Below are 12917 nucleotides of genomic sequence, written 5' to 3' on the forward strand. Positions count from 1 at the left end.
ATAAGTGTTCCTGCTGTGGAAGACTGGAAGAGATGAAGTACTCCTCACCTGTTTGAAGATGACACCTGATGACACCAAAAATATTATCATAAAAAACACGTCAAAAAATACAGTGCTGTGCGGTTCTCATATTTATAGTGTGCTGACAAAACTTGTCAGCAGGCAGGGCCATTGGTAAATGAAGAAGATGTTCTTCTTTTGAAAATCCAAGATGACAGTGCAAAAGGCCAACACTAGAGCAGTAGGCGTGCTCAGTCACCACCCTGTGGGGCTCCTGTGTAGTGCTGAACTCGTCCATCTGCTTGATTTCCAGAGGAGAGGAGGGAGCATGCCAGATTCCTGTAAGGCTTTCATCTTGTTGCTTAATCTGTATTCAGTGCACTCACCTTGCCTTTGGAGCAGAATGTTCTCCCAAACACAAGTTTGAAATGGTTGCTAAACCCTTGTATTCCTTTCGTGACATTTTGTATCCCAGTGTTCTTTCCTTACTTTTTCTTACTTCAGACCTTGTTCTGGTGCATTCAGCCTTAAGCTGCAAGCAGCACTGGCTGCTCTTTAATGTGCTTGTATTCACTAGTAATTTGCTTGCCAAAATAAATCTGCCAATTTATACTGGGCATTGCAAGCGCGTAGCATTGTTATTTTTTCAGTGCTTTACAATCATGAGGCTTGTGTGAATGGCGGGGTGGGGGGGTTGGGGGGCATATATCAAATAATTACAGAAGCAAGTAGGACTCCTGAGGACAGTGCAGGGAATTCCAGATAGCTGATTAAAAGCCCTAGCAGAAAGCAGGAGTTGTTACACATTTCAATTGATGCTCCTCTCCAATGCAAATGTTGCAGAATTAGTGAGACGAATTTATTCAGGGAAGCAACCAAGATGACCCAGGGATCAGACCTGTCCTGATATTGCTGAAATGGCTCCTCAGCTTCTGATTGGCAGAGCAAAATTCCACACTCCACATGCAGCCATTCGCTACTAATAAACTGCTTGCTGTAGACCAGCCTTCTGGCTTGTCATCTCTCCTCAGCTCTTCCCTGGAGACGCTAAGCATTTGCAGAATATTTTAAAATACGTTTAATTACTAAATGCATTCAATCTGGGCAAGCAGAAATTGATAGTTAATGGTTAATGACATTTCAAACCACAATACGCAATTCTCCTTACATTCTCGCTCGTTTTTGCCTTCTGTCATTATTCAGAGCAGATGCAGGCTCCATTGGGTTAAACAGTGTGGTTACCAGGCCAGATCCACAAAGCATTTTGGTCTCCCATTGAAACCTCTGAGAAGTCAGGAGCTTGTGCACCAATTCAAATGTAAATATCTGAGCAGATGTTGGCCTGAAAAAGTACAGAAAATGAACAGAATAAAATTCAAATAAGGAAAAAGAAGTTTTCTGGGAAATGCCAAGCAGTAATCGGACTTCAGTTTTTCACAGATAGTTGCTATATCTTCTGAATTTCTCCTGCCCTCCATTTGGGTAGACTTGCAGTATTTCCATGATGGCTTGAAAAGTGAACAGCCTTAGGGATAACATCAAGATTACTACCAAGATAATGGCTCTGCATCCAAGGGGAAGTCAACTACCAGAATCTGGATATGAGTTTAAATCATATGATGTAATATTTTTCACATAGTGTCTTCCAAGCCTGAGCTACCTCCTGCGTATATGATACATGAAGTGTAAATCATCTCTAGGATTTCCCATCCAGGTCGCATGTCCTGTGTCCCTTATGGGGCACACAGCCATGTGCTGTTGTTGCACCCATATATATGAGCTGCAGAATTGCTTTCTTCTACTGATACAGGGAATAATGGTTGCATTTTTTATTCTCCATGCTAAGTTGCTTAACCCCATGTGAAGAGTAATCCTGACTAAGGTTGCAGAACAGTATTAGTATAAATGGGCATCAATTCCACAATTTTTCTGAAGTACTTAAGTATGCTGTTTGTCCTCATGAAAGCTTAATCACGAATGCAGTTTATCCAGTTGAAGGATGGAGAGCTTACAGTGATTTTTGCTTTTAACAGGTTGCTTTGCTACCCAATAATGCTGCTGATCTTAGCAAGCAAATCACTGGTGAAAAAGTACTTGCATCTAACGCATATATCCCTGGACCCCCAGGCCAGCCTGGCCAACAAGGTCCTCCAGGTAAGACAGAGAGGTTGTGGGTTTGAATTAGTTCCATGAGAAAAAAATAATAAGGTTCAGTCTTTCAGTATGATAGGATGTCATGTGTTACATATTGTGTCTGCTAATTATATTTTCATTTGTAATAAATCGAACTAAAAAAAACATTCTGGTCATTATTCAGTCATCCTCTGCCAACTGTCTAACATCAGTCCCTTGTGTTTCCCAGTTTCTGTGTATTTCTTGGCATGCAATGCTGGTTTTGTCCTGTATATGTTAATTTTCTCCCTCTCCCTGTGATAGTTCACCTGCTTTACTTGTCATTCCTAATTTCTTAACTCTGTCTTAAACACTTCTCATTTCATTTCAGAAATACCTGTGATTTTAGATTGTTAATAGAGCAGAATATTTGCTTTCAGTTCATGGGAGTTTGTGCCAAGTGTTTTATTTTTCCTTCTCTGGTTTTGCAAGGATTCATTTCCTGATTTTATGTTGTGCTCCAGATTCAAAGAAACCCAAAAAGAAAAGTAAAACTCCACTCTCACCTTCACTTTATAAGGTATAGGGTGAGGCAACAAGAAAAGCAGAGTTCCTAATGCTGCAACTTAAACCATACATCCTGCAACCTGCAGTGATATTTAAAGTTTTGCTAACTTTTGAGTGCAAATGTGATTTTGGACTAGCAGTAAATGCAGAGAATTTTAGTATAGTTCTGAGTTCCTGGAATACTCTTACCGAGGACTAGCTGATATTCCTTACCAGGTTTGATTCTCTACATGGAGAACTGCCCTCCACTTATTCCCACATTTGCAGTCTTGATTTTTTTTTTTTTTTACTTTTTTTCTCATTTTCTTGGAGGATGAGTATCTTCAGCTTTCACTATACTATAAATGCCAGGGCAATGTGATTAGAGATTCTATGTCAGCCTCTGAAATGTATGGTGCACCATCTTGCAATCTCTCTGTCGTAGGCTGGCTCTGCATGTCTTCCATCTGGTTCCCATCACTGAACTGTCCAAGGTACTGTAGAATTCTCTATTCACCTGCCCGCCCCTGAACTTCTCCCTGGCTCTGTCATTGGCAACAGCATGGCCAAAACTTGAGAGGAGTCTAAGGGGTTCATCGCTGAACTTACTCTGTGTGAAAACCTGTCCGTATGAACCCTATTTTTCTCTCTGCCTTTCATTTGTTGGGCATTTCACACATCTTCAGTGTGAAGGAAAGTGCTTTCCCCTCTAATTACAAAGCACTTCTGACAATGACACTTTAATGAACTTCCATTTTGTGCAGATGTTCTTTCTGTTGCTTTATTTTCTGTTTAGCTTTCCACAGTGTTCTCTTGATCTAAACCTCTACTCTGTTGCCCAGGTGCCTCCTGAAAACTAGCATTTTTTTGCTGAGCCAGCAGAATCTGAAAAAGGTATAAAGTAAAATGGAAGAACAGTGCTTTTCTTGTCCTAATATCTTGGCTGCCATACTGCAAAAAAGAGTCGTGCAAATCACTGCTGAAAAGGATTTGCTTCTGTGCCAGTCATATAGCTGGCTCTGACCCAACATTTCCATGAGTTTTCCATGGCTTTCTTTTTATGAGATGTTTCTGAGATTCAGCTTGTTCTTTTCCCATTTCCTTTGTTGTGTGAAGACGAGGCTTTTCTGTGTTTCTTTTCATCCCTGGTCTGTGTTGCCAACCACTTGTCAGTAGCAATCTTGCTTTGTTTTCTAGTTGCTGTTTTTCTTGATGTTGTTCTTGTTTATGAGTTTTCTTTGTTGTTTGTTGGTTGGCTGTTTTTGTTGTTATTTGTTTTTGTTTGTTTGATTGATTGATTGTTTTTGAATACACAGAATTTCATGATTTTGTTAAGACTACTTGTAGCTACTGTGACAAGGAGTGATGTTATCTAAAATGACTTCTGTGTTGGTTACAGTGTGGATTTGGGTGCCTAAAGGTAACCAGTCCTTTGGGTGGTTCAAGAAATAGCTCGTCCCAACTGTGTGCTGAAGAAGTGTGCTGAAGGCTTTCCCTGGCAGATAACCTTTGCTGTCAATTGCAGGGGCACCAGGACCGAAAGGAAGTCAAGGAGTTCCTGGGTCACCTGGACCTCCTGGACAGCCAGGCCCTCGGGGATCAATGGGACCTATGGGCCCATCTCCCGATATATCCCATATTAAGCAAGGCAGACGAGGCCCCGTGGTCAGTATTCTTATCTCCTCTCATGCATGGTATGGTTGGCCATAAGCCTGCAACCAATCCTGTCCTCGTGAACACTTTCTTTTCTGTTGCAGGGCCCACCTGGAGCACCAGGGAGAGACGGTAGCAAGGTGAGGAGAGGTACAATGTAGGCACTTGCACTTGTGAAGTGCAGGCTTCTTAGATACCTTATATCCATTTGCAGTCTTTTTCTATCGCATTTCCTTTGCTAATGCTGAAAATACTTTATTGTCCTACCTCTTTGTGTCTTTCTTGTGCTATTTTGTCCTTCCCATTCTAGCAGTCTTACACATAATAGCCCTGCCAGCCTGTCAAACAGTTTTTTTTTCCCTTTCCCTGAAGCTATTTTGGCTATTCGGAGAAGAAACATTTATGCTTTAGCTCATTTCATTACACTGTTCTTTTGTTATTTTATCCAGTGAATTGGCTTGTTTGTCACCATCTAGGAGAATCATCAGAAGCACCCAACTCTGCTTCTGCTAGAGCTGGTGGCAATTTCCTGTGTCCTTTCTGGTATACTCCTTGTCCTTCCTGGTATATTTGTTCCTACTTAAGTTTCTTTTATTCTCCTGAGCAAGCAAAGTTAATGTAAGCTGATCAATCTGTAGCCAGTTAAGGGAGTATGCACAGACAGACTTTGATTTTTTGGTTTACTTTTGTAACAGCAACTTAACTGAGGTGGTATTGATTACAGGGGGAGCGAGGTGCACCAGGACCAAAAGGGATACCTGTAAGTATTGCTCACAGCAAGCATTTCTACAGCAAAGTGACGCTGGCTACCAGCAGACCAGCCAAAAGGAAGACAAACTTCTCCTTTGTCAAAATTGAATTTTACATGAATGTGAAATTTACGTGCACAGAAAAGGTTATTGGAAAGAAAGTAATTTCCAGTTTTCATCCAAGCCTGTTGGATGAAACCAACACACCTCTGACTTCACTGGATGCTACACTGAAGGCAGTAAGCAGTAGGACATCAGCTAGCAAAGGCATGAGAATCCATGCAGAGAGCTGGCTGTCACAGTTCAACCAGCACCCATGGGAACGTGAGCTCTGAAAGATTTTAAAATCCTGCCTCTCATTTCTCTCTGGAACATGGCAAGCTGTAGGCTTTGAGCAAGTCATCAGAAGGATAGGGTGTGTATAACCTGTTTTTAAGAGAAACTGATTAAGATGTTGTTTGTCGTGGTCTTTTGATGAAATGGATTGTTAGGAATGTGCAGCAGAGTGTCCTCAACTTCCCTTTCCACAGTACGCATCATGTTGTTTTTTCCACAGTCCAGAGATGTTTCTTTCCAGCAGACATGTTTCCTCTATAAAAACAGTGTTGTTTACTGTGTGAAGTCAGCTAAAAAGAAACTGAAATCGGATCAGAAGAGGTGAATACTCTACTTCATAATTACCAATAAATTTATTAAGTGCTGGACAACAGTGGAGCTAATATATTGAAATTTTTATTCCACACATCAGCATTTCCCCAAATAATTTTTAAAATATATATTACTAATTATTAATTAGTTATTCCATCAGTTTAATAAGAAAGACTACAAGGAACCAGTATTTCTCTCTTTTCCCACCAAGTGTTGAGATGCTAGCTAGAGGCAGATACAGCAAAGTAATTGTTTTATAACAAAGAACTAAAGAAAAAAAAAAAAACAAAAAAAACAACTTTGCCTTTGGAAAGTTGTTTCCTGAGCAGGTGGATTCAAAAAGAGACATTTAATTTCTGTCACTAGATATGAAGCAGTATTTTAGTGAATTGCCCCTACAAGGGTAATTATATCATCAACCCGTTTGAAAACTTAAATATGATACAACCACACCTTTTGACTGCAGGGCCCACCAGGTTCGTTTGACTTCCTATTGCTGATGATGGCGGACATCAGAAATGACATCGCAGAGCTGCAGGAGAGAGTGTTTGGACGGAGGACTCATTCATCAACAGAGGAGTTTCCATTACCTCAGGAATTTACAAACTATCATGACACAGTAGATTTTGGATCTGGAGAAGACTACAAACCACGGGCAGCACCCAAAGACTCCAGGATACAGAAGGCAGCCCATCCTTAGCTATGCCTACTGAAAAATAGAGCCCCTCTGGAGTTCTCAGTTACAAAAATGCACTGACAATGTAAAAAAAAATATATAGATTATTTCCCATCTTTCTCTTTGCTTTTCCCTAAGTATGCTGCCTGTACTGTGGCTTTCCTAGATCATGATGGCCTCCTTGCAGTAATTCTATACCTTCAAGCCTGCACTGTGCATTGTATGTAGTCTATCAGGAAAACCTTCTTAATGTATAGGGCTAGCATGATTCAGTCAAGAGCTAGCTAATGGGGCAGACAACAGCATTTCATCTGCCTACCTGTGGTTCTGCGTCCAAATGACCCAGTACCTAAATTTTGCGAGGGGCAGAGAGGTGAGAAATGTAGCTGAACATCATCCCTGAAAGACATCCGTAATGAAAACCTAGGTTCACAGTTACTTTATACATGTAAATGACTTATTCCACTGAACACAAGTCTCCAGCTAGTGTCCCCAAGCTTAGGAGAGTGTGAAAAGTGGATCTCTGTTTCACAGCGGAGGCCAGCTTGGTGTGGGGAGTGTCCTTCCACTATGCTCCACTGCGGCAGAAAAAGGCACAAAATTATGATGCAGTGATGCTCATTGATCAAGAAATTATGTGGCTTGCTGTTAATAGAGAATTGTACAGAGACAGTCAAGAAAATGTCTTGTATGCATACAAGAAAACTAGCAATGCTTGTCCCTTACCATTCTTCCACTGCTCTGTGTGAAACCCAGTTCTCTTTTTCAGCAGGTTCGTTCTAGATTATTTTCTCACATATGAGCAAGAGAACAGGGATAAAGCAGGAACAGCAAGCATTTGTCAAGTTGGCTTATTGGCAAGTACAAAATTCTCAACCTTGCAGAAAGTCAAGATTCTGACCTTCTGCAGGTGCTTGTCTTCCTTGATGAAGTGCTAACACAATTGTACCTGATTCAAGTAAGACTGAGACCAGAGAGAGGCCTCGTTTGCAAAGAGCTTCCATCTGTTTTGCTCCTCTACTGCATGAGAGCAATCCAAATGGCATTCACAGAACTGGAACAGAAGAGTTGCAGTGTATTTGGCTGGGTATATGAAGAGTATGGGCAGGTGCAGGAGTGCACATGACAAAACATTTCACATGGTACAAGGATAGCTAAGGTGAGGTACTGCACATGGGATCCTGTATTTGTGAAGAGGGATGAAAGGGAGTGCCCTTTTTTTACACTGGAAAATGGGATGCACAGGTTAGATCATACCTCATGGGTGATGTATGTTAAAACTTTTTTATGGGGATTTTCTCAGCTGCTGAGGACTTTGACTTTAGAAGATAAAGGAGTATATTAAGCACCAAACTTCAATGTTGTATCTGTGTAGCTGCTACTTCAAGATGTTTAGTGCTGGGTCCTGTCCACATCACAAATGCAAAGAAAAATATATATTTTGCCATGTTTTCCATGGCTTGCGCGTTCTATTAGAATAAATACTGATAAAAACCTAAGGAGGTCCTTTTCAGATAATCTGTAAAGTTTTGGATCCCCTTCCTTATTCTCTAGGCCAAAAAATAGTTGGTGTAATCCCTACACCACCAGAACAGGTTGTGTTGTATAAACAGCTGCCTGTCTAGACCTTCCATATCTTTTGTATATTATCTTAAGAGGATTTTCTTCATTCCAGTAATTGTTTCACAACTTCTCACTATCAGTATGCCACAAGCAAGGGCATTAGGTTTAAGAACATTATTGTTCTTTATTCCTCTTCACATTATACGCATTATCAGTATTTACTCAGCAATGACTAAGCCACTGGTATAGCTTAGGAAAAAATGATAATGCTCTCATTCTCTGGTCTTTGGGCTTCTCCTCTGAGAGGACCTCACCCAGCAGCTACAGATCCAAGTAATCTTATGAAGGAGGTAATGGGGATATCAGTGAGACTGGAGGAAGGAACTTCTGGCCAAAGGAGAGATGTTCTTATGTACAGCAGACTGAAAGAAACCTCTAAGGCAGCATTTACTGAGGCATAATGTATTATTTTCTAAATTTCAAAGAGGAAACTAGGTATAAATTAGTTCATGAATATACAGTAAGTACAATTGTTAAATGTCCAATTATGTATTTGTAACTCTTGCAAATTATGTAACTATTTCATATGTTCACCACCACCACCCTGGATCAGGTTGATAACCACTACAGAATTAGAAGCTGCAGTTGTTTGAACCACCAGATAATGAACAATGAGTTAAATTCCTACATACTGATTAAATTCTGTTGCCCACAAGAAGAAAAGGCACTTATTTGAGTACTAAGCTCTGCTTTTCCAAATATAGACAAATACCGAAAGTGTAGTTCCTAGTCTAGCAACTGAATTCAGGAGAATGCAGTCATTGCCCTGCTTTGCATTAAGTATTTAGGGAAGGGAAATTCTGCTACTGCACCAAAAAAGTAGGTAAAATACATGCCTCATAAGTGCAGAAGGCTGTCCCACAGACTTGTGAATATAAAACAGGATACATTTTTACGTGCCTTTCTGAATGCCTTTCTCAACAACTTCCCTTTCCATAGTCCACATCATGTGTTGGCTTTTTTTTTTCACAATCCAGAGATGTTTCTTTCCAGCAGACATGTTTCCTCCATAAAAACAGGGAAGGAAAGAGCAACCTGGGTTTATCCTCGTAACTCACCCCCTTTCCACAGACTCCTTGTCCCAAAGTGCTGTGGGGTGAGTCCCAGCAGCTGGGAGAAGTCGCTGTGGAAAGGACATGTTCACTCCGCAGGACAGAGGAATGCCTATAGCAGGGAGTCCCCATAAGCAAAGCTGGCTAGGAAGGTTCAGCCTTGTGTCAAAGTCCTTTGTGTACATCTTTTATCATTTTATTTCTCATTAACTGTATGATAGTTTTCATAACACACTGTATCAGAACCATTTCACTACAGTATCTAGAGAAACATATGCAGAAGTTCACAAACATGAAGCTTTCTTCAGCATACCAAAAGTTTTATGAACACAGATCAGAGAAGTCATCTCCAATTAACGCATTGTTACCAGAGAGAAAGTCATTACCTTATAAATTATTTATTTCTCTATAGCTCTAAAAGTAATTACCCAAGAAGAATCCACACTCATGTCCAGTTTCATTACTAGGCTCACGCACGACAACTTTGTTTCATATAAATACTATGTATAACTTTATTAGAAAGAAATATTATTTTGATGTTAAGACATCAAGTTATAAGCAGAAGGATAATAAAGAGTTTGTTATTTTATTAATATTAGAAATATATTTAATGGAAACATTTGCAGGAGTGTGTAGTGATGAGGAAATCCTGATTGTTAAAAAGCTTAACAAAAACATAAAGCTTCCAGGGACATGTGGGATTAGTCTTCCTTGCAAAGCTACAACACTGACATGTAACAATTCTTATATGGCCAGGTTAAACATGGAAAAGAAGAGGAAAATTGATTGTGAACAGAATTATGGCAATCCCTGGAGTTATTGTTAGTACCACAGTTCAAATAACATTCTTCCCAGAACTATTTCAGAGTTAGTATCTTTAGCCTCAGAGAAGCAACAAAAGATGGGGTCCAGGAATTTGATAATTTCACTTAAAATCTGTATGTTTGTTCTTATTACACATTCCAGTAACTATACTGTTCACTTTATTTATATATAAAATACTAAAGTGTGTATAAAATGATTGTGATTTTATGACGTATTCATAATAACAAAGATATTTTTTCTTATGCTGTTGGTAGTTGCTTCTGTTCTACGTACTTTTGTTTGCGCTGAAAGCACTGATTGGAAGACGAGTTGGGACACCTCCTGACGCTGCCTTTCTTCATTCTGCTTGGCGCTAGGCACAGCCACGAGCACAGCTATGCATGTACAGCATTCTGTCTGTGACAGTGAAGGTACATATCCACCTCCATACTGCAATGGCCTCACGAACGCTGGCCTCGGTGGTCTCACCCACGCTGCTGGCACAGCTCATCATTAAGGCTGGAAAGGGCCACTAAGGTGCTCAAATGCAACCCACCCCCACCACGCCCACTACCACGTCCCTCAGTACCACACCTGCATGGCTCCTCAACACCTGTGGGGACAGTGACTCCACCAGCTCCCTGGGCAGCTGTGCCAGTCCATCACTTCCAGAGGAGAAATCTTCCTATCACCCAACATGAACCCCCTGCAGCACAACGTGTGGACAGCCCCTCTTGTTCTACCAGAGTTATCTAGGAGAAAAGGCCGATCCATAACCCGACCCCCAAGCCCCCCTTTCTCCAGGCGCTACAAAATGGCGGGCGGCGCCCCCGGCATGCCGCGGGACCGCGGGGACGGGGCAGCGCTGCGCCTGCGCGCCGTTGACGTCACTAAAGGGCGACGAGCCGCTTCCGGTTGTGGCGACGGGATGCGGCTGTCGCTGGTGGCCGCGATCTCGCACGGCCGCGTGCACCGGCGGCTGGGGCACGGCCCGCGCTCCCGCCTCGACCTGCTGCGTAACCTGGTGACGGCGCTGGTGCGGCATGAGCGCATCGAGACGCCTTGGGCGCGCGCCGATGAGATGCGGGGCTACGCGGAGAAGGTGAGCGGCGGGGCCGGGCCGGGCCGCGGTGGGCGGGAGCGCTGGTTGAGGGGCGCTGACGGATCTGCCCCGCTTCCTTCCCCGCAGCTCATTGACTACGCCAAGCGTGGGGACTCGGACGAGCGCGCCATGCGCATGGCGAGTTTCTGGCTGACGGTAGGTAGTCCCCAGCTCCTCACCGCCCCCGTGTCGCGGCCCCGGGGCTGAGCGAGCGTGCCCTCCCCGCAGGAGAAGGACCTGATCCACAAGCTGTTCAAAGTGCTGGCGCCCCGGTTCCAGCCGCACCCGGGCAGCTACACCCGCATGCTGCACATCCCCAACCGGGACAGCCTGGACCGGGCCAAGATGGCTGTGATCGAGCTGAAGGGGAACCCCTTCCCACCACTCATCCGCCCGCGTCGTGACAGTGAGAAGACGCTGCTCAATCAGCTGCTGAAGGGTTACCGAGAGGATGCACAGCGGGCTGCGGGCCCCTGAGGGCACTGTGCAGGCATCCCACTGCCCATGTGTGCAGGTGCAGTAGGATGGGTGAGCTGAGCTGCCTGAGCACCAGGCAGTGAGCTTGTGTCCTGGGGTGGGGCATCTGCTGCTCTCCTGGAGCACAGGGGTGGAAGGTTCCCTGGGAGGGCTCAGGATTTTATTCCTAGCCTTAATTTATCCTAGCAGGCACAAGCTCAAGGTTCACTTTCCTCTTCCTGTGATGTAGTAACAAGTCGGCAAGAGAAGGAAATCAGTCTGCGAGCCCTAGTGGTTAATATTCTCAGTGTAAATAAAATTCTTTGAAAAGTACGTTTGTGTCTGTTTGGGTTATATCATTGTGTGCAGGAGTTAATCATTTATTCCAGCCAATTTCTGATCCTACAGCCCTGTACTCGGGCATAATGTCTCCAAGTTACTTCATATTCTTTAGAAGCCACTGTGCAGACTTTCGGGGCTGGAAATTCAAAGAAGAATAAAGTTTGCTTCGCTATTCCAGCAATGCTGACTGCAGACAAGGACAGTAGCACTGAAATTCATAACAGCAGCAGTACTGTAGTGACTTGTATTACTAGGAGGTGATATGGGCAGGACAAAGCTGTTGCTATTGAGCTTTGGTTGACAGCCTCTGGTGTAGGGTTATAAGGAACCTCTTTATAAGGTTTCTCTTGCTCTGAATGCAAAAATGGATAGTAGCAGAACTCTTAGAGGCAATAATGAAATAATTTGGAGGTATAAAGCTTGAATTGCTAGCTTTCTAAAAAAAAAAAAAAAATAGACACACTGCGTGCAGACTCCCTTGCAGAGTCCACAAGCTAAGACAATCAAGTAATCTAAAGTAGTGAAGAGTTAGCTGTATGGAATACAAAATCCAGTCACGTGAAAGAGCTTACAATTCAGTCATCTGTTCTTCAGTTCTGTCCCACAGACCCACTTCTGCTTTAGTGAAATACAGTGAGAAATCTAAGAAGTATGAGATACCACTTAAGGGAATGAAAAGTGAATGTTACAGAGACATTACTCTGAAAATGACATTAGGTCATCACCTGCAGGCTGTACAGTTTTAAGGTCATCAGAAATAAGAAACTGCATGCCTTGCACTAGATGACCTAATGTAATCTTATTTTCTCCATGACAGAAGAAATTAACCAGCTGCATAGCGTCCACATATTAAAAGTTAATGCTGAAGCTTTAATTCAAGAATGATAGCCAGTTGCATCCTTAAATTGGTCTTTTGTCCTAGCAAACTGAACTGTAGTACAACACCTGCAATCTAATGCCCCAAAATGTTGACACTGCAGATTCCCACTGTGTTTTAGGAGCAGAAGCGCTGCCCAGGTTTTTAACTGCAGTTTCAACGTCATGAGGCTACTGCGTGCACTGAAGGCAAAGGAGAGTGCTGTTTCAACTGTATCATTTGTTAGAATTCAGATCAGAAATGTGAACCATGTTTGATACGCGTGTCACTGTCTTCC

The 12917-nt window shown here is 42.7% G+C and overlaps 2 protein-coding genes across 2 annotated transcripts in view; both read left to right on the forward strand.

The window, feature by feature from the left end:
* CCBE1 (collagen and calcium binding EGF domains 1) overlaps window positions 1-7053 on the forward strand; it is a 90022-nt gene extending 82969 nt beyond the window's left edge. Inside the window, exons 7-11 of the mRNA XM_065740010.1 lie at window positions 2034-2154; window positions 4184-4323; window positions 4416-4451; window positions 5036-5071; window positions 6175-7053. Of these exons, the coding sequence (XP_065596082.1) occupies window positions 2034-2154; window positions 4184-4323; window positions 4416-4451; window positions 5036-5071; window positions 6175-6408 (567 nt within the window). The 3' untranslated portion in view covers window positions 6409-7053. The remainder of the gene's footprint in view (window positions 1-2033; window positions 2155-4183; window positions 4324-4415; window positions 4452-5035; window positions 5072-6174) is intronic.
* Window positions 7054-10770: 3717 nt separating this feature from the next.
* On the forward strand, window positions 10771-11733 carry MRPL17 (mitochondrial ribosomal protein L17). The gene is made up of 3 exons (XM_065739717.1): window positions 10771-10965; window positions 11053-11121; window positions 11194-11733. The coding sequence occupies exons 1-3, from the start codon at window positions 10792-10794 to the stop codon at window positions 11440-11442; spliced, it is 492 nt and encodes a 163-aa protein (XP_065595789.1). The 5' UTR covers window positions 10771-10791; the 3' UTR covers window positions 11443-11733.
* Window positions 11734-12917: the final 1184 nt, after the last annotated feature.

This window comes from Cyrtonyx montezumae, unplaced genomic scaffold (assembly GCF_038088225.1).
Source record: "Cyrtonyx montezumae isolate F1298 unplaced genomic scaffold, pur_monq_1.0 scaffold_25, whole genome shotgun sequence".
Taxonomy (NCBI): Eukaryota; Metazoa; Chordata; class Aves; order Galliformes; family Odontophoridae; genus Cyrtonyx; species Cyrtonyx montezumae.

Bases quoted from the DNA above. Each gene is read 5' to 3' on its own strand.
- MRPL17 (XM_065739717.1), top strand. From the start codon at position 10,792: ATGCGGCTGTCGCTGGTGGCCGCGATCTCGCACGGCCGCGTGCACCGG. The intron at 10,966-11,052 runs GTGAGCGGCGGG...CCTTCCCCGCAG, and splicing joins TGCGGGGCTACGCGGAGAAG to CTCATTGACTACGCCAAGCG. The intron at 11,122-11,193 runs GTAGGTAGTCCC...CCCTCCCCGCAG, and splicing joins TGGCGAGTTTCTGGCTGACG to GAGAAGGACCTGATCCACAA.